General features: G+C 39.5%; 1 protein-coding gene across 1 annotated transcript in view; it reads right to left on the bottom strand.

Annotated features, from left to right (window-relative positions):
- LOC128689238 (F-BAR domain only protein 2) overlaps nucleotides 1-27,217 on the bottom strand; it is a 528,956-nt gene that overhangs the window by 271,539 nt on the left and 230,200 nt on the right. The window contains 1 exon segment of the mRNA XM_070086397.1: nucleotides 23,475-23,543. Coding sequence (XP_069942498.1) covers nucleotides 23,475-23,543 — 69 coding nt within the window.

Raw genomic sequence — 27,217 nt, 5'->3', positions numbered from 1 at the left:
AAATGGATTAATTGGATTTCCATCATTTATGTGGAAAATTAATTCGGATAATGATAAAATAAATTAAGAACAAGCTCTCTGGAACGGATTAATATTGTTAACTGAGGGTCCACTGTATTGGTAAAAATTTTAGTATCATCTCATCCCTAATAATTAATACAGCTTATTGTTTACCTTTAGAGAAGCGCACCTGTACTGTTCATGTTTATGGATGAGTTAGTTTGATATCTTGACTGTGCACCTCAAACCTATTCTATGATCAGTAATAAAGAATTACAGACACAAACAAAAGAGTCCAGGGACTGACCCCCCAACATTTGTGCTTGTTAAGCAAGTTGGAGTGGTTACTGCTCACAAAATTTAAGTGAACTCAGAAGAATAGTAATGAGTCTACACAATCATGAATTCAGACATAAAACATTACAATGTACATGTACAGTAAACAAAGTCAGGACACTGTTCTAGAATGGATGGTATACGCCACTGTTGATAAAATACCTGGACATTTTTTGAACATTTGTGAGTGAGTTATCTCTGAATTCATGATCTTTCAGTTGTTCATTTTAGTAAATAATTGTGAGAACAGTTCCTGTGGTAAAGTTTACATTTGATTATGCCTATATCAGCTCTTTATACAAGCTCCCCAAGATGCGATCCCAAATCTGCCAGACTAAAAATATAAAAATTTCAAATTGTTACGTATAAATGATAACAGAAAATGCCTAATATAGATACTATTAAAGGATATTTTGTCTCAATGATCATTAAAGACTATATTATTGTCACCAAGACCTGAATGGAAGAAAAAATTGCGAAGAAAATGTATGACATATTTAATATACAGATACAAAAAATGAATTCTATCCTAATATTTGATACCCATGATTATTACCTTTCAGAAAAGGAGGAAAAACTTTGGCTAGTTGTTAATGGCAACAGGTCCTTAAAAAAAAAAATTAATAAACTGATGGTATATGTACAGTAATTATATTAATATTAATACAGCATATTATTGATATCTAAGCAAAGTAAAAAAGAACATGTACAAAAAATGCAAAAAATATATGCATCAAAAACAAAACATCAGCTACTTCAAAATGGGCATCATTCAAAGCATGGGTTCAGGCAAGTTCCTTAAAAATAATCATGCACATAGTACGACAAAATGAAAAAGTTCACACATGCAAACATACATGGCAATAGTAAAGAAACTATACCATGGGCGGGAATAGAACACATGGTCAGAGAGTCATAAAACTCCAGACCGACGCGTCAGCCACTGGAGTTTTACGGCTCTCTGACCGCGGGTTCTATTCCCACCTATGGTATGGCTTGTTTGCTATCATGTCACTACGATTTTGTGTGTCATGGCAGTAGTATGAAGAGTGAGCTTGCTTTAAAAACAAACGTAAGAAATTGACAGGATTTCATTACTTCTCTATATATGCATACAGAATTATAATTAAGGCATCATACAGACCTGTGCAAATACTGAGTCTAAGAGTAGACTCAATGTATGATTGCTTTAAAGCCTACATTAATAAAATAATAAATAACACTATACTCTACAATCTAAATCAAAATGAGGATACACTCAGTGGTAAAGGTAGTAATTCAAAACTAAAGGAAAAAATATCTACAGCTATCCCTGACCCTGTTAAGCAGAAAATTTGTTATCCTCAACTAACCACTTCAAAATGGATGTTGGAATCCATAAAAAAAAAAATTAAAATAACTTTGTCTGAGGTGAATCTAGAGCTGGACTGCTGAATTAAAGTCTGGTACTGGAAACGCTCATGAGCCACCCTACACCTCCCCCACGTTTATTACATTCTCAACATATACAGGAGAGCCACACTTATACAGCAGATTAAGTTTCAGGCTACTGCTGCAAAGTGAAAATTTCTTTAAAGTGAAATACAGCCTTTTTTCACTTTCATATGCATACAAAAGCCCGATAACATGTTACACTATCAAATACTAAGTGAGCAACAGAGCTAGGCCTTAACCCTTTGACTGTCGCAACCCCATATTCTGAGGTGTCTCCTGGTGTCACAAAATTTCTGGAAAAAAAAATTATTTTTTCTTATGAAATGATAGAGAATCTTTTCCCAATTGTAATGACACCAAAAACACGAAATTTGATGGAAAACTGACGGAATTACGCTCTCGTAAAGTTAGCGACCTCGGCGATATTTATGAATCTGTGATTTCGCCCACTTTGAGCCCTATTTTTGGCTAATTCCATTGTTCCAATCGACCAAACTCATAGCTATTTACTTTGAACTCCATTTTTTCTACCGATTGAGTACAAGAAACTGCCCATTTACCGATTTCAACTACCCAATAACGTGGTCAGAAATTAGCAATTTGGCCAATTTCACGAAAATTAAAAAATATGACAATTTCAAAATAGGGTCCAGAATGAACAATGCAGACATTCCTGGCTCTAAAATAACATTTTCTTTGTTCATCAGTCATGTCTCCAGGCCCCTCTGATATTACTCTTGCTTTCTATTTTGAATTTTTATTCAAACAAAAAATAGAAGATTTACTGTTATGCAGACTACTGCAATATTGTAGTAATTGTATAAATAATGTCAACCCATTCATGACTGCATATCAGAATGGCTAGCTGGACATTTATTGGAAAATGACATCATTTGTTTACTTTTGAACATCGGTAAAAATCAAACATTTCCCCTACTTTGAGCTCCATTTCAAGGTTCTTTTCCTAGTAAAAACCAATCAAACTCACCTCTATTTCTATAATATGTTTTCCATTCTATCAAATGAGACCAAGAAAACGAGAATACACCCATAAATACCTTACGAAAATAGATCACAAATTCGGCATTTTAATTAACAAAAATGGTCGGAGTTTATTTTTCTCATTATGCACTGTGTGCTGCAGGATTTTTTTGTATATGGTGCACACTGACCACACAGACCCATTCTCTCACATGTGAGCCTACCAGCTTTCTCCTGGTTGATTTGAAGCCACTAGAATTTTTTTTTTTTTATTATCACACTGGCCGATTCCCACCAAGGCAGGGTGGCCCGAAAAAGAAAAACTTTCACCATCATTCACTCCATCACTGTCTTGCCAGAAGGGTGCTTTACACTACAGTTTTTAAACTGCAACATTAACACCCCTCCTTCAGAGTGCAGGCACTGTACTTCCCATCTCCAGGACTCAAGTCCGGCCTGCCGGTTTCCCTGAATCCCTTCATAAATGTTACTTTGCTCACACTCCAACAGCACGTCAAGTATTAAAAACCATTTGTCTCCATTCACTCCTATCAAACACGCTCACGCATGCCTGCTGGAAGTCCAAGCCCCTCGCACACAAAACCTCCTTTACCCCCTCCCTCCAACCTTTCCTAGGCCGACCCCTACCCCGCCTTCCTTCCACTACAGACTGATACACTCTTGAAGTCATTCTGTTTCGCTCCATTCTCTCTACATGTCCGAACCACCTCAACAACCCTCCCTCAGCCCTCTGGACAACAGTTTTGGTAATCCCGCACCTCCTCCTAGTAGGTAGTAGGTAGTAGGTTGGTAGACAGCAACCACCCAGGGAAGTACTACCGTCCTGCCAGATGACTGTGAAACAAAAACCTGTAACTGTTTTGCATGATGGTAGGATTGCTGGTTTCTTTTTCTGTCTCATAAACACGCTAGATAACAGGGATATCTTGCTACTCCTACTTACACTTTGGTCACACTTCACAGACACGCACATGCATATATATATACATACATCTAGGTTTTTCTCCGTTTTCTAAATAGCTCTTGTTCTTCTTTATTTCTTTTATTGTCCATGGGGAAGTGGCAAAGAATCTTTCCTCTGTAAGCCGTGCGTGTCGTATGAGGCGACTAAAATGCCGGGAGCAATGGGCTAGTAACCCCTTCTCCTGTAGACATTTACTAAAAAAGAGAAGAAGAAAAACTGCCGCTAGAATTTATGAGTACAGTGGACCCCCGGTTAACGAACTTTTTTCATTCCAGTAGTATGTTCAGGTGCCAGTACTGACCGAATTTTTTCCCATTAGGAATATTGTGAAGTAGATTAGTCCATTTCAGACCCCCAAACATACACGTACAAACGCACTTACATAAATACACTTACATAATTGGTCGCATTTGGAGGTGATCGTTAAGCGGGGGTCCACTGTATATATATGTCAAAAACGGTGGCTTGTAAGACATATATATACGACCGAAAGAATCAAAGGGTTAAAAATGCATATACAGTACACACATAACTTACCTTAAAATATTTTTATCCTTAGCTTATAGCGAGTGGTGAATATATTTACTGGAGGAAGTCTGAATAAATGAAGAATGGGTATAACTGAAATCCACTGCATTATAGAGATGTTGTCAATCAAAACACTGTAAAGTGGGGGCCCCCCCTGTATGTACATGCTTCAGCATCATATTATAAATGGACAAAATATCCAGAGTGGCAAGTATCTTGAAAATTTTTTTGCTGGTAGACAGCAACCACCCAGGGAGATACTACTGTCCTGCCAGTGAGTGTGAAACAGAAACCTGTAATTGTTTTACATGACCCTGATAGCCCTATGCCAATTGTGGAGTCTTTTGTGGCATTGGGGAAGTCCTTGGGGTTGGAGGTTAGTGGCGAGGATGTGGAAGAGTTAGTGGAGGACCATATTGAAGATCTAACCACTGAAGAGCTGCTAGACCTTAATCTGCAACAGCAACAGACCACAGCTCAGGAAATTGCTTCAGAGGAGGAGGAAGAGAGAGGGAAGAAGTTGCTTTCTTCAGAGATTAAGGAGATGTGTGCAGTGTGGACTAGGATGGAAAGATTTGTGGAGGAATATCACCCTGACAGAGCTGTTGCAGGCCGTGTATGCGATGTGTTCAATGACAATGTCTTGTCTCGTTTTGGGCAAATTTTAAAGAAATGCCAGAAACAGACCTTTCTGGAACAATTTTTTGAGCGACAGGGGTCCAGTGACACTCAAGCTGGTTCTAGTGGCATTAAAAAAGTAAAGAAGGGAAGTAACCCCAGAAAAGGACTTGGTACCTGAAGTCTTTATGGAAGGGGATTCCCCTTCCAAACAATAGTAACTCTGCCATCCTCTCCCCTCCTCCCGTCTTCCACACATCAAAAACTCTTCAATACAGGTAAGTGTCAGGTTATTATTGTTTTATTCATGTCTCATTGTTTTCTGTGTAGATAAGTGTACATTTAACCCGTAAACGGTCCAAACGTTTATATACGTTTTTTCAACATTTGAAAGTACAGTGGACCCTCAGTTAACGATATTTTTTCATTCCAGAAGTATGTTCAGGTGCCAGTACTGACCGAATTTGTTCCCATAAGGAATATTGTGAAGTAGGTTAGTCCATTTCAGACCCCCAAACATACACGTACAAACGCACTTACATAAATACACTTACATAATTGATCGCATTGGGAGGTGATCGCTAAGCGGGGGTCCACTGTATATAAAAAAAAAAAAAGTAGATCTTCTTTTTGTTTTTTTACATTTGAAAATGTGTAAAAAAAAACGTAGATCTACTTTTGTAACACTACACATGTGAATGTAGATCTGCTTGGATCGTTTACGGGTTATTGTTAATAAATTTTTTTTTTTAATACTTTTGGGTGTCTGTAATGGATTAATTTGATTTACATTATTTCTTATGAGGAAAATGGTTTTGAAAATCATGAATTTTGAATTTCGGCAGACTCTTTGGAATGGATTATTCACTAAATTCAAGGGTCCACTGTACTATTCATTCAGGTAGGGCAAAGGTTTTTAAGCTTGTATCTTGAACATCATTGCTTATCAGTAATGGAAAAGAAGTATTGTTCCATATAACTGCAGATTTCCTCTTCTATTATTTTAATTGCAAATACAGAGGACCCCTGAATAAAGTAATTAATCCATTCCAGAGAGAGTGACTTATCCCGAATTAATTTTCCCCAAAAGAAATACAGTAATGGAAATCCAATTTATCCAGACATCCAAAAGTATTAAACAAAATATTTTTTACATGAAATATGCATTTCCCTACACAGAAAACAATGAGACATGCCGGGAAAAACATTACTAAAATGACACCTACCTTTATTGAAGACTTGTTGATGATTGATGAGATGGGAGGAGGGAAGAGGATGGAGGTGTACTATTGTTTAGAAGGGGAATCCCATTCCATGAAGACTTAAGGTAAAAAGTTCTTTTCGGGGGTTACTTCCATTCTTTGCTTTTTAATGCCACTAGGACCAGCTTGAGAGTCACTGGACCCTTGTCACAAAATATCTGTCAGAGAGCTCTGTTTCTGGTGTCTCTTTAAGATTTCTCTAAAATGGGACACAATATTGTCATTGTACATGTTGCCAACATGGCCTGCAACAGCTGTGCCAGGATGATGTTCATCCATAAATGTTTACACCTCATTCCACTTAGAACAAATGTCCTTAATCCTTGAAGAAGGCAACTTTGTCCATCTCTCTTCTTCTTCCTCTTAAGCAAATTTCTGAGCTGTGGTCTGTTGGTGTTGCATATGAAGGTCTTGCAACTCTGTAGTGGTTAGCTCTTCATCGTGGTCCTCCACCAACTCTTCCACATCCTCCAAACTCACATCCAACCCCATGGAATTCTCCAATGCCACAATACTTTTCACAACTGGCATAGGCTCCTCAGGGTCAGTCCCAAACCCTTCAAAATCCCTCTCTTGTACACATTGTGGCCACAGTTTTCTCCAAGCAGAGTTCAAAGCCCTGCAAGTCACTCCCTCCCAAGCCTTACCTATAAGGTTTATGCAACTGAGGATACTGAAGTGATCTTTTCGGAACTGTTAGGGTCAATTCAGTGTCTGAGGTCACTTCAAAGCACTTTTGAAACACTGCTTTGGTGTACAGTTTTTTGAAATTTGACATCACCTGCTGGTCCATGGGCTGGAGGAGAGGAGTGGTATTACGAGGCAAGAACTTCACTTTGATGAGGCTCAACTCCCCTGCAATTTGCTCTTACAAGTCGTGAGGATGAGCAGGAGCATTGTCCATTACCAGGAGGCACTTGAGGTCCAATTTATTTTCCAGGAGGTATTGTTTCACAGTGGGGCCAAACATGTCATAGAACCAGTCAGTAAACATGTCTCTAGTGACCCATGCCTTACTCTTTGCTCTCCACATCACACACAGGTTAGTCTTGATGATATTGTTTTTCTTGAACACACTAGGAGTTTCAGAGTGATACACGAGTAAAGGCTTCACTTTGCAATCCCCACTAGCATTACTACACAACATTAGAGTTAGCCTGTCTTTTATAGGCTTGTGTCCTGGGAGTGCCTTTTCCTCCTGAGTAATGTAGGTCCTGTTTGGCATTTTCTTCCAAAACAGGCCTGTTTCATTACAATTAAACACTTGTTGGGGTTTTAATTTTCCAGTATCTATGTACTCCTTGAAGTCCTGCACATATTTTTCAGCCACTTTTTTGTCAAAACTGGCAGCCTCACCATGCCTTATCACACTGTGTATGCCACTACGATTCTTAAATCTCTCAAACTAGCCTTTGCTGGCCTTAAATTCATCAACAGCAGCACTATTTGGAGGCATTTTCATAATGAGATCCTCATGCAACTGCCTTGCCTTTTCACATATGATTGACTGTGAAACACTTATCTCATGATAATTGTTTCTCGTTTATCCACACCATCAACAGTCTTTCCACATCTTTGAGCATTTGTGATCTCTGTTTTGTAATCACACTTGCACCTTTTGCAACAACAGCTTCCTTGATTTCTTTTTTGTTGTGCAAGATAGTAGTGATGGTTGAATGGGGTTTGTTGTATAACTTTTCCAATTCCGAGATATGCACTCCTCTCTCGTACTTTTCTATTATCTCTTTTTTCAATTCGATAGTACACCTCACCCTTTTTACCACAGGGTTGGCACTAGAAGCTTTCTTTGGGCCCATGGTGACTTATTTAGCAGTTACAAGCACTAAAAACAATGGAATAATACAAAATATATCGCATGTACCCGTGGAAACGTCCTCATTGGCTTGTAGACGGGGTGACTGGCCAGGCCCACTCAGGGCGCCGAGCGGACATGTTTGGGACGAAAGCTCCTAACCGAGTTTTTAGGTGTTATCTGAGCCAATTTTTTTTACGCCTAAGTGAGGCGTTATCTGATTTTGGCACTATCCAATGCAGGCATTAACTGAGGGTCCACTGTATAGACATACCAATGCTCTTATATGGGTGTGAAGCATGGGTGGTGAATGTTGCAACAAGGAGAAGGCTGGAGGCAGTGGAGATGTTGTGTCTGAGGTCAATGTGCAGTGCGAATATACTGCAGAAAATCCATATTTTGGAAATTAGGAGGAGGTACAGGGTTACTAAAAGTATTATCCAAGAGGGATTAGGAGGGGTTCTTGAGGGGGTTCGGACATTTAGAGAGGATGAAACAAAATAGAACGACTTGGAGAGCATAATGGAAAGAAGGCGGGGTAGGGGTCAGCCTAGGAAAGGTTGGAGGGAGGGGTAAAGGAGGCTTTTGTGAGTGAGGGGCCTGGACTTCCAGCAAGCATGCATGAGCATGTTAGATAGGAGAGAGTGGAGACAAATGATTTTTATGACGATGTGCTGTTGGAGTGGGAGTTAAGTAACATTGATGAAGGGATTCAGGGAAATTGGGAAGCTGGACTTGAGTCCTGGAAGTGGGAGGTACAGTGCCTGCACTCTGAAGGATGGGTGTTGATGTAGCAGTTTTTTAACTGTAGTGTGAGCATGCCTCTGGCAAGACAGTGATGGAGTGAATGATGATGATGAAAGTGTGTCTTCTTTTTTGGGTCACCCTGCCTTGGTGGGAAATGGCCGATGTGATAATAAAAATAAAAAAATCACAATTTAAAATTCATACTATGATATTATCATCATATTATTTTATTATTTTTAATGTTTTCAACTTTTTTCCTACAATATTTTTCCCTCCATTCCAGATGAGCACCTCTTCTACTGTGAAAGTGGGGAATGGGGTAAGATTGATCATAATAATCATGTAGATGTTGAAAAAATGGGCATTTTGTAGTTATTGAGGTGTAGAAAGGAGTAAATGTAGAAATGTTGTATTGGTATATTTTAGTTGATGCATAGGAAGTCTTTCACTGCACACAAGATTAGTGAATAAACTCAGCCAGGTCAAAGTAACAAGGAAATTTCAAGAGTGGATAAAGTAATGCTTAAATAATGGAAAATAGTTATTGATTAACCCTTCCAGTGGCCATCACATAAAACTAAGTCATTGAGGCCGGGGTTCCTCACTTAGTTCTATATCATGAGCTCAGTTCACTCAAATAAGCTGTGAGCAGTAAAATTTGGCCTAGATATGAGAGAATGGGTCTGTGCAATGAGTGTGCATAGTATAAAAAAAAAAAATCCTGCCCACAGGTTTCATGAAGAGAAAAGGAAAACTGTGACAGTGTGTATGGTTTAAAATGCTGACTTTGAGGTGTTTTCTTGGTTTTATTAAGTGTTTCTTGCTATTATATGATAGAATGGGCAACATACTAATGAGGTTCTATTCTGGGACGCTTAATCACATCCCTCAGCCGTGTAGGAACACACACAAATTCTTAAGGGTTTGGGAAGGTGTATTATTTGATGCCTCATGTAGAGCAGCCCAGTAAACTTTGTTTCACCATTGACCAGAGGTACTCGATAGGGTTTAGGTCTGGGGAATTGCCTGGCCAGTCATTAAAGAACCTCACTTCACAGTCCTTAAGTCACTGAACTACAGATTTCACGGTATGACATGGTGCACAATCCTGCATAAAAACTGTAGCCCCACACTTGTCAAATGCTTCAGGTAAATTGTCACACAGTAACTCCAGGTGATTATACTGGTTCATATCTGGTTTTTGGGAAGCACAGTGAGTTTACCAGCACTGAGCACTGAAACACCCCCAAACCATGAGCAAGTCTGGGTGTTTGGTGGTCCCACAGGTGTAGCCTGGGTTTAGCGGGGCACTATATCTGGGCTGGTACACATGTTTACCATGGTTACAGGTGACAGTGAAGATTGCTTCATCACTCCAAAGTACTTCAGAACACTGTTGAGGATCCCAGTGAAGATATTTCTTTGCATAATCCAGCCATTGTTTCTTGGAGAGGATCAGTTTCTTAACCTGGCGGTTTCTGACACATGTCTGCTAACAGTTCTTACAAACATCTCTGAGAGATGTGGGTTCTTTTCTTTTAAATCTCTAGCAGTTATCTTAGGTGTACTCTCTAAATGCTTCTTTAACACAGTTAACCCTTTCAGGGTCGGGAGGTCCTCTCCTAAACTTATTCTCAGGGTCGAAAATTTTTCGAAAAAAATAAAAAATTTCTTATGAAATGATAATCTTTTTCTGATCATAATGACACCAAAGGTATGAAATTTGATGGAAATTATGGAATTATGCTCTCGCGAAGTTAGCGGTCTCAACAGTGTTTACGCATTGGCGATTTTGCCCACTTTGAGCCCTATTTTCGGGCAATTCTAATGTACCAGTCGACGAAAATCATAACTTTTTCACTAGAACTGCACTTTTTCTATCGAATGAGTACAAGAAACCACCCATTTACCAATTTCAACTATCCAATAAAGTGGTCAGAAATTGGCAATTTTGCCAATTTCACACAAATTTCAAAAGATGCCAATTTCCAGATATCCAGAATAAACAAGACAGACATTTCTGGCATTAAAATAACGTTTTCTCTGTTCATTAGTCGTGTCCCCAGGCCTCTCTTACATTTCTTTTGCTTTACACTTTGAATTTTTATTCTCACAAAAAAATAGAAGATTTACTGTTATGCAGACTACTGCATAGAAATGGTATAAATGGTATAAATAATATCAGCGTACTTGTGAAAGAATATTAGACTCACCGGTTGACATGTATTGGACGCATGGTGTGTTTTGTTTACTTTTGAACTTTGGCAAAAATCGAACATTTCTGCTATTTTGAGCTCAGTATCAAGGTACTTTTTGTTGTGAAACCAATCAAAATCATCTCAGTTCCTGTAATATGTCTTCCATTCTATAAAATGAGACCAGGAAAACTAGAATGCAACCATAAGTACCATGTGAAAATACATTGCAAAATCACCGTTTTACATGAAAAACACTGTCAGTTTTTTTTTTCTCATTATGCACTGTGTGCTGCAGGATTTTTCTTTATACTGTGCACACTGACCACATAGACCCATTCTTTCATATGTAGGCCTACCAGCTTTCTCTCGCTAGATTTGAGAGTGCTAGAATTTATGCGTACTAGTATGGCACCAACCCTGACGTGGAAGCCGTACTAGTACGGCACCAACCCTGAAAGGGTTGAAGTACTAACAGATGTCTTCTTTGAGGGGCCAGGCCGGGGTTTGGCAGACAGTATCTCGACACCACCACCAGCCTTGAAACACTGCACCCAGTTCCTCACTGAATGCTCACACACACCAACATTCTCCTCTGTTTCTTTCATCTGGTGCCCAGCTTTGTAAAGCCCAATGATTTGAGTTATAGTTTCAGTTGTTAAAGACTTCCTTTTACCCATAATCGAACATATATAGCCCCAAAACCAAAGGGAACACCGGACAAAAGATGGGGTGGATGAGAGACAAAAGTGCAACACTTCCTCTTACCATGTCAGCCACGTGAGCACTAAGGAGTCTTTGTGGAGTGTGGTGGGAGGCCATGATGTCGTGCTAATGGCTGCTACCCAGCATAATGCACTGACGAAAAAAGGCCCCCTCTGTATGGTAGGCCTTTGATTTTCATCACAGCATTATGCAGGGACACTCACCTGGCATAATGCCATGACGAGCACTGTAAAATAATGGCTCCTGGAATTGAACCATAGCAAATAAGAAGTACTTCTTTGTAATAAAAATGGGCAAGGGAGCAAGGAGAAGTGATAAAATGATCCACTTGGGAGAGGGACAAACACCGGAGAGATCTTCAGCCTCATGCAATGTATATGATCAGAAGCCTAGTTATAAGACTGACATTCAGGAACTTGAAAAAAGGGAGCATTAAGAACTGTGATGAGCATATAACATCCAGTACATTATCTCAAAACTTGAGTTAATTGCCCTAGCTTGGAGCCTAGCCATAGTAAAAGAAAAAAGAAGCACAAAGTAAAAACAAAAATGCAATGCGCAATATGAATCGCTCTCCGTCTGGCGAAGGCGACTGTTGTTATATGAAAGGAGAAATGGTCTGATATTGCACGGTATGAAAGAATCACGCACAGTGTAATGAAGCTAATGTAAGCGATGATTTGCAATGTATTACTACGTAGTACTTATCGTTTGCATTCGGCCTCTGATCTCATTTTATAGAATGGAAGACATAACCGAGAACTTTGTTGATTTCACAAGTACAGCGATACTGAAACTCAAATAACGAAATGTTCGTTTTTACCAAGTTTAAGTAAACAAAACACGCCGCTGCGTCAATAGCTGGCTCGGCATTGATCTGTGTTGTTTTTAATGCGCATTTATTATTATTTATACTCTATGCGGTGGTCTTGCGCGGCGGTAAGTCTTCTGTTTTTTGTGAGTAAATTCAGAATATAAAGCAAAGAAATGTGAGAGAGGGCCGCAAGTTGCGACTAATAATTCAGAGAAGCGTTATTTTAATGAAAATATGTCTTATTTATTCTGGATATCTGAGAGAAATTGGCGTCTTTGAGAAATTTGTATTGAAATTGGCAAGGTATGATTTCTGACACTTTATTGGATAGTTGAGAACAACAAATGAACTAACATGCTCATTCGACAGAGAAAAATTCGATTCTAGTGAAAAGAGATTAGCGATTTTCAAATCGTTTAATACATTAAATTACCGATGGGGCTCAGAAAACAAAAATAAGCCAATGGGGTTTCGTAACTTCGGCGAGGGCGCTGGTCCATGCGTTTTGTCAGAGCCTCTGCTGGTGTCATTATGATCGGGTATCGACATTTTCGGCCGACGAAACTAAATTTAGGAGGACATCGACCCTGAAGAAGGCTGTGTTAAGCATTTAAGTACACCCTAAGGCGCTGCTGAAGGCCCCAAGAAAGAACCCACATCTCTCGGGGTGTTTGTAAACTGTTAGCAGACGTAAGCCATGGAGATAGAAACTGATCTCTCAGAAGACAATGGCTGAATTATACTGAAGCTGCTGGGAATCTCGCTGTGTTCTGTGCTGGAGTGATGGCTGTCTTCACTGTCACCTGGCCATGGTAGCTATGTGTACCAGCAGATGTGAAATGCCCGTAAACAACTACCTGTGGTTCACCAAACACGGGCCTTTTGCTCATGATTTGAGGGTGTTTCAGTAACTCGTGCTGGCTGCTTCACTGTGCTTTCCAAAGCCATGCTGACCAGTACCTGGGTACTGTGTGACAATTTACCTGGCCCATTTTAGTGTGGTGATTACATGCGAGATTGTACCGTAGTCTTCTGCAGTCAGTCTGCTGGTTCAATGACTTAAACTTTGTGAAGTGGAGTTCTTTGGCATGACTGTGTGGCTCCCCGAACTAAACCTGTCGTACCTCTGATCAGCAGTGAAACAAAGACTACACAGGCTTTGAAGCATCAAATAATACACCTTCTAAACATAAGAAATTTGTGTGTGTTCTGCGGCAGATATTGAAATTAGCGTCCCAGAAGCCTCTCATTAATATGTTGCCCATTATCATATAATAACGAAGCTGCTGTCATAGAAAAAGCTACCTCAAGGCTCAGCATTTAAACCGCTACTGTGCATTTTCCTTTCTCTTTCATGAAGCAATGAGCAGATTTTTTTATACTTATGCACTCATTGCACAGACCATTATATAATATCTGAAAGCAATTACTGCTCACAACTTGTTTAGTGAACTGACTCAAATATAGAACTAGTGAGAAGTTCCCGACCTCAATGACAGTTTTATGTGACCACTGGAAGAATTAATCAGCAACTATACCATTATTTAAACATTACTTTATCCACTCTTGAAATTTCCTTGTTACTGACCTGGCTGATTTATTATTGCAGTAGCTCTATCATCAACTAAAATATGCTGTCTAACATTTCTACATTACTCCTTTCTACCTCAACCAACTACAAAATGCCCATTTTCAACATCTATGATTATTATGATCAATCTTACCCCATTCCCCACTTTCACAGTAGAAAATTAATCTGAAATGGAGGAAAAAATATTGTAAGGAAAAAAGTTGAAAACATTAAAAATAATGGTCTCAATATGATGATAACTGTATCATGGTAATTTAAATTGTGATTTTTATTTTTATTATCATCGACTACACCAAGTGCGAGGAAATGACTTAAACACGCACTGCGTCGTCATCATTCACTCCGTCACTGTCAGCTGCCAGGCATGCTCCCACTGGTGAAACTGCTGCATCAACTTGCCCGTCAGCTCGGAGTGCGAGCTGTGCCTCCCACTTCAGTGAAGTCGGCTCCCAATTTCCTGAGATCCCTTGCGTCAATATTTGCTTGGCTCCCGCTCCAACAGCACGTAGATCATAAGGCTCGTTTGTCTCCGCTCTCTCCCTATCTGGCATTAACGTAAATGCGCTGGAAGTCAGGCTACAAAGCACTCGCTTCACCCCTCACTCCAACTGCGTGACCTGCAGCTTCTTCCATTATGCTCTCCAGATGGTTCTATTTTGTTTTAAATCTCTCTAAATGTCACGAATAGAACACTCTGTCCTGCTTGAATAATACTTTGGTAACCCTGTACCTCAAAATGTAGTTTTCTGCAGTATGTTCGCACTGCACATTGACCTCAGACATCTCCCGCCTCCGGCAACTCTCCCTTGTTTACTCACCACCCGCTTCACGCCCGGCTCTCTTTGCTACGATGGACCTCGGCCAATACTGCATTGAATAGTGTAAATGAATAACACTACACTTGGCGTAAATTGGCTCGAATTAACACCTAAAGGCACGGTTGAAAACTTTAGATACAAACATGTGCTTCGGCTCTATTTGTTGTCACCCGTCTGAAGAACGTTTCGCGGTATGCGATGCTGTTGTGTTATTCGCATTGTTTAGTGCTTGTAACAACTAAATCAAATCATAATAAACCCAAAAGCTTCTGGTGCCAACCTGTTAAAGTGAGGTATACTGTCGGGTGAAAAGAAGATAATGAAATGCGGAGTGATTGAAAAAATTATCTAACAAACCCATTCGCTTTCATCACTACTATCTTGCACAACAAAGAATCAGGAAATGTTGTTACTGAAAAATGCAGAATAACCAGAGATCTAAATAAGATGAAGAACTGATGTGAATAAGCAAACAATTATCATGGACGTGTTCTGATCAGTATCATATCTGAAAAACAGGCGAAGGATCATGTAATTGCTCCAAATAGTGCTGCTGATGATGGAGGCTGAGCCGGCAAGCGACTTGATTTGAGATTTAAGAAACCGTGGTAATACATACACCAGCCAATAAGGCATGGTGAACTGCCAATTTGACAAAAATGACTCAATATGTGCGAACAAAAACACATAGGCTACTGAAAATTAAAACTGGCTGGTAATTTGAATGAAGGCAGGCCTGTTTTGGAGAAGAGAATCTTGGCAGGACACATTACTCGGGAGAAGCAGGCTGAGTATGTGTGGCAGCTGCTGTGGTGCAAGTGAAGCCTTTTACTAAATGTCACTGAAAACTCTAGTGTTCAGAAAAACTGTATCATCAAGACAACACTGTGTGTGATATTGAGCAAGAAGCTGGGCATGAATGCTAGAAGACTGTGTTTACTGACAGTTCTATGACATGTTTAACACTGTGAAACAACCTCGGAAAATAAATTGGTTCCCTCACCTCTGGCAATGAACAGTATCTGCTATCTCGCGACAACAGGAAAGCAAGTGCGGGGAGAGATGAGCCTCATCAAAGTGAAGTTCTTTGCCTCGCAATACCCTTTCCTCACTCCAGCCCGTAACCCGGCAGGCCGATGGCTCAGAAATTTCAAAGAAACTGTACACAAGCCAGTGTTTCAAGAAGATAACGTGACCTCCGAACGCTGAACATTTAACAGTTCATCACTTCGGTAATCTCGGTGCATAAACGCTATAGGCAGGCTTTGGGGTGACTGCGGGAGCGAGCTCTGGCGGAAAGAGCTGTGACTTCAATGTGTGCAGAGGAGGATTTTGAAGAGGGTTTGAGACTGTGCTGGTGTGTGTTGTGGCGTGAAGCCATGGGGTGGTGAAGAGATAATGGAGAAGTAGTGGAGGACGATGGCTAACATACAAGTGCAAAGACCTTCATATACAGCTGCCAACGAACTACCTTTCGAAAATGCTTAAGAAGGAAGAAGAGAAGATGGACAAAGTGCCTTCTTCAGGGTGGGAGCATTTGTTCTAAGTGGAGTGGTGTAAGCATTTATGGATGAACATCATCTGGCTTTTAGCTGTTACGGAAACTGCTGTTGGCAACATATACAATGTTTGCTATTGGCCTGTCCCCATTTAGAAATCTTAAAGAAGACACCGAAAACTGACTCTGACTTTAGGTATTTTGTGACGAAGTCGGTGACAAAGCTGGTCTAGTGACGTTAAAAAGCGAAATGAGCCAGCGACTTTTTGCAGCAAGTCTTTTATGGAATGGGATTCGCTCACAAACTAATGATCGCCTCATCTGTCACTCCCGTCAGAAAACAATGAGACATGAATAAAACAATAATAACCTGACACTTACCTGTATTGAAGAGTTTTTGATGTGTGGAAGATGGGAGGAGGGGAGAGGATGGCAGAGTTACTATTGTGCAAGAAAGGTATAAAATACCGACAATATGAAAGTTAAGACACATGTGCAACATCTGGATATCTTTATTGTAGTAGACATTTCGCCATCCAGTGGCTTTATCAATACAGATTCTAGGACATAATAGGAAGACAGTAGAACTATATACAAAAGATGAGGTAATCAGTCCCTCGGCCTTGGAGTTAGTGTTCACAGCATCGTGGTGGAGGAGAATCTGGAGCAAAGACAAGAAGACTGGCGGTTTATATAGGCGTCAGTGGATAGGGACGGGCAGCAGACGAGGGCAAAGTCACTGGTAGGCGGGATTCCCCAGTGGAAGTAGGTCCTTCCCAAAGAGATGGGTAAGTTGCAGCAGCCGTGAAGGTGTTGTAGATGTCCTCTGAACCAAGATTCCATGATGTTGCAGTGTCTGACAAGTTGTGCAAGAAAGGTATAAAATACCGACAATATGAAAGTTAAGACACATGTGCAACATCTGGATATCTTTATTGTAGTAGACATTTCGCCATCCAGTGGCTTTATCAATACAGATTCTAGGACATAATAGGAAGACAGTAGAACTATATACAAAAGATGAGGTAATCAGTCCCTCGGCCTTGGAGTTAGTGTTCACAGCATCGTGGTGGAGGAGAATCTGGAGCAAAGACAAGAAGACTGGCTGCTGCAACTAACCCATCTCTTTGGGAAGGACCTACTTCCACTGGGGAATCCCGCCTACCAGTGACTTTGCCCTCGTCTGCTGCCCGTCCCTATCCACTGACGCCTATATAAACCGCCAGTCTTCTTGTCTTTGCTCCAGATTCTCCTCCACCACGATGCTGTGAACACTAACTCCAAGGCCGAGGGACTGATTACCTCATCTTCTGTATATAGTTCTACTGTCTTCCTATTATGTCCTAGAATCTGTATTGATAAAGCCACTGGATGGCGAAACGTCTACTACAATAAAGATATCCAGATGTTGCACATGTGTCTTAACTTTCACAGAGTTACTATTGTTTGGAAGGGGAATCCCCTTCCATAAAGACTTCAGGTACCAAGTCCTTTTCTGGGGTTACTTCCCTTCTTTACTTTTTTATTGCCACTAGAACCAGCTTGAGTGTCACTGGACCCCTGTCGCTCAAAAAATTGTTCCAGAAAGGTCTGTTTCTGGCATTTCTTTAAAATTTGCCTAAAACGAGACAAGACATTGTCATTGAACACATCGCATACACGGCCTGCAACAGCTCTGTCAGGGTGATATTCCTCCACAAATCTTTCCATCCTAGTCCACACTGCACACATCTCCTTAATCTCTGAAGAAAGCAACTTCTTCCCTCTCTCTTCCTCCTCCTCTGAAGCAATTTCCTGAGCTGTGGTCTGTTGCTGTTGCAGATTAAGGTCTAGCAGCTCTTCAGTGGTTAGATCTTCAATATGGTCCTCCACTAACTCTTCCACATCCTCGCCACTAACCTCCAACCCCATGGACTTCCCCAATGCCACAAAACACTCCACAATTGGCATAGGGTTATCAGGGTCAGCCTCAAACCCTTCAAAATCTTTGTTGAGGACACATTCTGGCCACAATTTTCTTCAAGCAGAGTTCATCGTCCTGGAAGTCACTTCCTGCCAAGCCTTACGTCTAAGGCTCATGCAATGGAGGATACTGAAGTGATCTTTCCAGAACTCTCTTAGGGTCAATTCAGAGTCTGACATTATGTTAAAGCACCTCTGAAACACTGCTCTGGTGTAGAGTTTTTTGAAGTTTGAAATGATCTGCTGGTCCATGGGCTGGAGAAGAGGAGTGGTATTAGGGGGCAAGAACTTCAATGTGATGAAATTAAACTCCTTCACCATTTGCTCTTCCAAGTCTGGAGGATGAGCAGGAACAATGTCCATTACCAGGAGGTTTTTCATACGACCACTGATTTCTAAGCTAAATCACGAAAATCAAGCCAATATTTTGACGAAAAGAGTTGCCAATTTCCAAAATTCACGATATTCAAGGGGGACGAAATTTAAGGGTCCACTGTATTAACTAGACTCAACATACGAGGAAAACAGGATTCAATTCCCACCACCTTAAAAAAAAAAAAAGTTATTTTTTGTAATTTGTCAAAAATAATAGTGATCCCTACCTTACATTGTAACTGTTGTTACATATGAATGTGGAAAAGTGGTGAGAGGGTTGACGAGGCTCTACTAGGCCTAATTAGTTGTTGGTCAGAAAATGTTAGGTGGTGGCAGCTGTGATCACACTTGGCTGAGATGATGGATGTGGTTCTTGTGTTGATGTGAATGGCTGTGGTTCTTGGGTTGATGTGAATGGCTGTGGTTCTTGGGTTGATGTGAATGGCTGTGGTTCTTGGGTTGATGTGAATGGCTGTGGTTCTTGGGTTGATGTGAATGGCTGTGGTTCTTGGGTTGAGGTGAATGGCTGTGGTTCTTGGGTTGATGTGAATGGCTGTGGTTCTTGTGTTGATGTGGATGGCTATGGTTCTTGTGTTTATGTGGATGGCTGTGGTTCTTGTCTTGATGTGGATGACAGTGGTTCTTGTCTTGATGTGGATGACAGTGGTTCTTGTCTTGATGTGGATGACAGTGGTTCTTGTGTTGATGTGGATGACAGTGGTTCTTGTGTTGATGTGGATGACAGTGGTTCTTGTGTTGATGTGGATGACAGTGGTTCTTGTCTTGATGTGGATGACAGTGGTTCTTGTGTTGATGTGGATGACAGTGGTTCTTGTGTTGATGTGGATGACAGTGGTTCTTGTGTTGATGTGGATGACAGTGGTTCTTGTGTTGATGTGGATGACAGTGGTTCTTGTGTTGATGTGGATGACAGTGGTTCTTGTGTTGATGTGGATGACAGTGGTTCTTGTGTTGATGTGGATGACAGTGGTTCTTGTGTTGATGTGGATGACAGTGGTTCTTGTGTTGATGTGGATGACAGTGGTTCTTGTGCTGATTTCTCAATGAAGAATTGTCAGCAGTTGATGGGATGTACAACAGCACTTAAAATACTTTAATAGTACTCAATCCAGTGAATGCATCAAAGACACATTTTGTGGCAAAACTACAACCTACACATTTGACTCTAGAAACTCCAAGATTCTGGGATGAATATGAGGGTAATAGAGGAATAAAATAATGCTTAAACCAGTCAACAAACAGTTTCACTTGTTCATGCTGCCTTTGACTATCAAATACAAGGCAAACAGGTACCATATGGCTTACTTCCTAAAACATGGGGATTCTGTGAGCAATAAATCACCACAGGCTTGCACCTAAAATCACATGATACATAATGACACAGAAGCAAACTGAAATAATCTTTATGAGCTTTGAATTCGGGTGCAAAATTATATTGCTTGCTAGTGAAAATTCTAAACAACATCTTTGAAAATAATCCTGTCTCATCAGCATTAACCCTTAAACCTTTCAGGGTCTAGAGGCTCTCTCCTAAACTCGTTCTCAGGGTTGAAAAATTTTTTGGGGAAAAAAAAAAAAGAAAATTTTTTTCTTATGAAATGATCGAGAATCTTTTCCTGGTCATAATGACACCAAAAGTATGAAATTTGATGGAAAACTTACAGAATTGTGCTCTCGCGAAGTTAGCGGTCTCGATGATGTTTATGCATCGGCGATTTCACCCACTTTGAGCCCCATTTTCGGCCAATTCCAGTGTACTAGTGGACAAAAATCATATTTATTTCACTAGAACTCCATTTTTTTCTATCGAATGAGTACAAGAAACCACCTATTTACCAATTTCAACTGTCAAATAAAGTGGTTAGAAATTGACAATTTTGCCAATTTCCAAATAGGGTCCAGAATAAACAAGACAGACATTCCTAGCACTAAAATAACAAGTTCTCTGTTCGTTAGTTACGTCCCCAGGCCCCTATTTTGAACTTTGGTAAAAAATCGAACATTTCTGCTACTTTGAGCTCAATTTCAAGGTAGTTTTCATTGTGAAACCAATCAAAATCATCTCAATTTCTGTAATATGTCTTCCATTCTATAAAATGAGACCAAGAAAACTAGAATACAACCATAAATACCACACAAAAATACAGCACAAAGTTGCCATTTTCATCCAAAAACACGGTCAGTTTTTTTTTTCTCATTACTCACTGTGTGCTGCAGGATTTTTTTTATACTGTGCACACTGACCATATAGACCCATTCTTTCATATATAGGCCTACCAGCTTTCACTCGCAAGATTTGAAGGCGCTAGAATTTAGGCGTTCTAGTACGTCAATAACCCTGGTGCGTAAGCAGTACTAGTACGTCGGAAACCCTGAAAGGGTTAAACTATGTGTGGAATACATGTCAGAGGGCTAGGCTGTGTATAACATATGCCAAACATCTGATTATTTCCAGCTTTCAAATTTGTCACCTCACCATCTTAGGTGGTGTCATGATTTGGTAACACCAATAATTCGTGACACCATAAAGAGCCCTGACACTACCTAGTGTGCCACAAACACTAAGTGGTGCCACAAGCCATGACACCAAACAGTTATATTACCACTTATAAATAGGGTGTGGAACTAACAAAAAAATACACCATTTAACCTAATATTTTTCATATTGATGATAAAAGTGAAACTCAGCCTAAGTGTCTAAAACTGATGATTCTAGTGAAACCTTATTACTTCAAATTACTACTTCATGATCCATTTATGAATCCGACCGACTCAAACACTTATTACCAGTACACAATGGCCAATGCATCTTTCAGTGAAATCTTGTCTTGGAAAGTGAAAAGATATTACTGTTGAAGCAGTGTACCTGTTCTTTACAATACTAATGCTGATGTCCTGTGCTCATAAGAACAATATATCAAAATACCGAGCACAAATAAATTGGGTTTACTTTTGTGAGAAATGCATCTGCTGCATTTCTCTCACAAAAGTAAACCCAGGAGAGATTATTAGTTGTACAAAATAGAAGTGATCCAGTATTCGAAGGAGATATTCAGTGAATTCTTTTATCCCTTAACAAACATTGTTAATGAAGTCTGGTCCTAAGAGGAAGAATGTTATGAAATTGAGTTAAATGAAATCAATGGACATGCTTGCTAGGAATAATACAGTGGCACATGTTAAGTGACAACACCTCAGCCGCCAGCACCTTGGTTACCACTACAGCCAGCACCAGTCACCAGCACAGTCAACACCACAGGTGCAAACTCCAAGTCATCACTGGATGATTCTAAACAGGAATCATTCCTTATTACAATCATCCCATCTCTCACCAACACTTTCACCCAATCTGCATTCCATCAATCATTTTCAAAGGTAAGTACTGTTGGTAGATGGCCAATGTGTTAAAAAAAAAAATGTATTAAAACAGTTTGTGTAATGAGGTACTGGAGGCTTCTAGATTCTCTGAGGCCTCTAAGAATGCTTTCCAGAAATTTGGAGCAATTACATTATATTATGTAAGGATTATATGAGCATGTTGCAGGTCAGAGGGCCATCTGAACAGTGATGTCAGTTCAATTCTGACAAGACAGCAACTGAATGAATGATGGCAATTACAATTTTATCTTTTTTGGGTGGTCCTACCTCAATGACAGAGGGCTGGTGTGTTAAAAAAAAAAAGTAATTAGAGCTTGTAAACAATGAAATAATGCAAGATTAATAATTTGAAATAAATAACACACCACAAAGTGCTCCCTCCCACCAACAACCTCCTATTCTGGTAAATATTCATAAAGACCTATCTCAAGTAAAAATTATAAACAATGATGCACATTAAACCCGTTACCTTTGTTTTATCAAAGAAACTACATTATCCCAAATAATGAAAAAATAATACACTTTATTCAATACTTAAAACTGTATCTCACACTTGGTTGTAATGGCAGAGTAAAGAAGCAACGTGCAAAATATACACTTGAATAATTTCTTGTGGGAAAACAACTTACAAGTTACAAACAAATTTCACAATGATGCACATAAATATACAAGATGAATATGCTTGTATGCTTATGTATACAAGATGAATATGCTTATGCATGATCATGACACTATAACTCAGAATATTTATTAAAAACAGTTGTAACTAACAGGCAACTTAAGGGCATGAGGACAATGCTGTCATGTTGTTTAATGCTGCCAACAATATATGGAACAAAGATGACAAGTCAGAAGAAATATGGAAGCCAATTTAGCAAGCGTTCCTCATAGCTACAAGTATGTACACTATGTTGCTGAACTTAAATTTTGTTTTCACAAACAATGTATAAAAATATACATAATTTGTTTGGCTTACTTTAACTTAAGAACGTAAGTTACAGGTTACTGGATTCTTTCTGAAAAGACTCTCAACTGTAATTCAATTCTGATATTAAACATTAAAAAACTCTGTTAATAAAAAATGCTATTGACTTTTATGTGCTAATTTTAACACTTGTAATATTATTTGAAACTAATGAAGACATGTAGAAAATACTAGTGAAAGCTGTCCATCCCAGCAACATTACTAAATGGCTTTCACAAGATTTTTTATGATAAAGATGATGACAAAACACAATATTATTAGATATATAGATATTGGATGAACTCTGGAAACAAGTGAGTGTTGGTGTCTGTACTGAGGTGGAGCAAGAGCAGACCTGGACTACAGCATACAGCAGTTGAGCTGAGGCATAGGTATCAGGCACAGCAGTCATGCACAGTATAGATTACCTTCTGCAATGTTAGGTATCTGATCTTGATCTTTCCATCCGAGTTTATCTGGCGTGGAGGCACACGAGGCTAGTTGGAGGTCAACCATTAATGCCATTACTGTATCTAGCTACATTAATTCCAATACATATGATCTTTTTCTTTTATACTGCCATCATCTCAAATTCATTAGAAATTAATACAAGTCCATAACAAAGTCGAAATTAAAATATTTTTATTATTTTTATATTGTTATTTAACTTTTCTTGGAGTTTGCACAACAGAGTTTTCTGCCTCTATTTCAAATTTCATATTAGCCTTGCCAGGTACTCAATAATTTCCTTTAAAATTTCATAGTCAATATAATCTTATTTTGTACATAAAATAATAGTCTCAATAGAGAAACAGCACACTTCTAAACATTTTTCCTAAATGTACACCACTGTGTACAGTAAACCCTCTCATAATGCAGCCCAATATAGGGCAATTTTGGCTGAAAGGCACTGAAAAACTGCAACATTCGTTTTGTATCGCTAAGAAACCCTTGATATTATGCTCTGTAAATCTACAAAATTAAGCAATGTGCAAAATTTAGGTAGTAAACTCTGTAAATTTCCAAAACTTGTACTCAGGGACACAAGTGGAGCCCTGGCAGCTACCAGCTTCCCAATGAGAGAAACACAGGTTCATAAGTGGAGCCCCAGCAGCTCCCAGTGAGTGAGAGGAACTCCGGGACACAAGTGGAGCCCCGGCAGCTCTCAGTGAGTGAGTGAAAGGAAATCAGGGGCACAGGTGGGGTCCTGGTAGCTCCCAGCTTCCCAGTGAGAGGAACTCCGGGACACAAGTGGAGCCCCAGCAGCTCCCAGTGAGTGAGAAGAACTCAGGGTCACAAGTGGAGCCCTGGCAGCTCCCAGTGAATGAAAGGAACTCAGGGTCACAAGTGGAGCCCCAGCAGCTCCCAGTGAGTGAGAGGAACTCACTAGAAAATATTTTCCTTAGCTAACAAACATTTTTCAAAATCTATATAACTTATGAATGCCTAATTTAGAAACAGAATATGTATAAAAAGCTTGAAGAGAATATTTAGTACATTACTATCAAGAATACACTAAAGCTCAGCATAAGACTAGGACTACTACTTGGATTAACCCAGAATACAACTTCAAAATAATTACAAATTTCAGTGCCTTAACAGTTATGTACTTATGAAATCCTACTTAACAGTCTTTGTCTAAATCTTAAGCAACAGTTAAATATTAGGTTTAGTTTGCCCAAAATGCATTGCATACTAGTGGCTTTTTATGCCTACCATTGTTTTATTAAATGTAAACTACATTATCTGTGCCACATAAAAAAATAAAAATTGTATGTTGGCTATCAAGTGTGAAAAAGTAATTAAATGATAAAGTTGTGTGGTAGAAGAATGATTTCAGAGCCCGGCCATAGGCCAACCCTTAACACAAATGACTTTGTCATTTGTGTTAAGGGTTGGCTACTACATCTTATGCCACATTGTTCCATAGTGGCAATTCTTCACATCTGGTTACAACCTACCATATTACTGGGAGCTGGGCACATACAGCACAAACTGTCACAGACCTTAAAAAAGAAACAACCACCATCTCCTACCCATTATATTACAATTGTACTTTTCATGGTTATTACAGAAAACAACCACCTTTTGCGCATGTTACATTCCAGAAAAATGGAGCTATACATGAAAATACGATAGGTGGAATGAATGACCACCTCCAAAAAAGACAAGCAATTTTTCTTCTAGATACATAATACACCTAATATAATAAAGTACTGTACAATGATTTTATAAGGCATGCAGATATTAAAGGTACATGAAAGCATGTTGTTATAGTATGATACAGAATGATTTAAACTAGCATAACCTATTAGTCAAGCAATGTCAATGCAATGACCTTTAATTCTGGTTGTTATTGTTATTTAACTGGCTTGATGTCAGTGGAGGCTTGGTGTGGTCCTAATGGGGTACAAATGAGATGGCTGGGGTTCATGAAGTGGAGGGCTGAGATTCATAAATTTAAGTAGATGGCTAGGATTTGTGACCTGAAGCGGATGGCTGGGATTCGTGGGCTGAAGTGATGGCTGAGATTGGTGGGCTGAAGTGGATAGCAGGGATTCATTGGAAGAAGTGGATGACTTGAGTTCATGGGTTGAAGTGAGTGGCTGGGGTTTGTGGGATGAGGTTCAATAGTGTTGTTACTTATGGGATTCCTGAAGTATTCTGTCATGCATTACCCAGCATTACTTATACAGCTGGCAGTAGGGTATCACTGCTTGGCTCAGCATCCATTTCAGAGCAGTATTTCTAGTGTGTATGCTCTGCATACAAAGGGGCTTTGGCATGTACACCCAACTATTATATTCCTCTGTACAACCATGTAATTTGTCAAAATAAACATCTTAATCTTAAAGTCTGCAAGTTTAGCAGCAACATGGAAGTGTTCACATATATGTTGTAGTGTTAACTGTTTTTTCTGTAGGCTTTTCTTCCTCATCCTCTTCTACTGTGTGAGTCCTGCCTATCTGAGAACTGAGCACCACCATTTCCTCTGGACTCGCTTCTTCCTCGTCATTTTCTAAGATTTCACTGACATTTTATGGCTGCATTTCTTCAAAGCCATCACTTGACAATCTCCTTGTCATTTAATCAATTTCTTGGCTTTGACTCTCAAATGAGGGAAAAAACCTGTGAAATTATTCACCACATTCAACAAATTTTCCCCAGCCTGAATTTATTATTAATCTGGGCAAGTTATTCCATGTAGCTTTGATGCGTGGTAAGGAAATGTTGAATTCATGGCAGAACTCAGGCAATCCATTGCTCTGGCTTAATTACACCTTGATCCAGTGGTTGTATCAGTCATGTCATATCTGATGGTACAAAACCTTTACATTTGGGTTCAAATCCTGCAACAGTTCACAATAAGCATGGGAAAGAGAGTCAGGACAATCTTGAATGCAAGGTTCTTGCTACAGACATAAAACATGACTTCAGGAATAAAATGATCCTTAAACCAGTCAATAAATAATTCCTCTGTCATCCATGCTGACTGGATTAGCTGCCAGATAACAGGCTAAGTGGTTTTGTCTTTTCATTTTAAAGCACAGAGATTCTTTGATCAATAAACAAGCAAGGGTCTGCTTGCTTACTGCAACAGGTGATGTTGCATTAGCAAACAGCATCAAATAAATGGTCCTTTGCTGTCTGGAATCCAAAAGCATTTTTTCTTTGTTCGATGATGGAAGTTCTAGAAAGTATCTCTTTCCGAACAATCTTGTCACATCAATATTAAACACTTGTTCAAGTATACAGCGACGCTCAGAAATAATTTCCAACAACCTGGCAGCAAAATCCCCTGCCGCTGCTGTTTGGTCGGCAGAGGCACTCTTCCCACTGAACTTTATGCGATGAAGCTCACTGTTCAATCTAAAATGATTAAACTATTCAAGACTAAATGTACACTCATTTGCAGGCTTTCTTTCCTGCTCATGCACAGCTTTATTATAAGAAGATGAAGCTTTCTCATAGACTGCAAAGAAATTAAGTGGTGCATGTTTCTGTTGTCTCCTGAATCAAGTTATTCAGGATTATTTTAGTTTTATTTAGCTGTATCAACCACTTTATAATTTTTTTCAATGAGTCACAATTTGGGTTACCTATAACACAAGCTCTTATCTTCTCAATGTCTTCACCTGAAGGAACTGTTAATTCCCTTGCCCTACAGGCC

The sequence above is a fragment of the Cherax quadricarinatus genome, chromosome 18, assembly GCF_038502225.1.
Source record: "Cherax quadricarinatus isolate ZL_2023a chromosome 18, ASM3850222v1, whole genome shotgun sequence".
Lineage (NCBI taxonomy): Eukaryota > Metazoa > Arthropoda > Malacostraca > Decapoda > Parastacidae > Cherax > Cherax quadricarinatus.
This window is presented reverse-complemented; position numbering and strand designations above follow the sequence as displayed.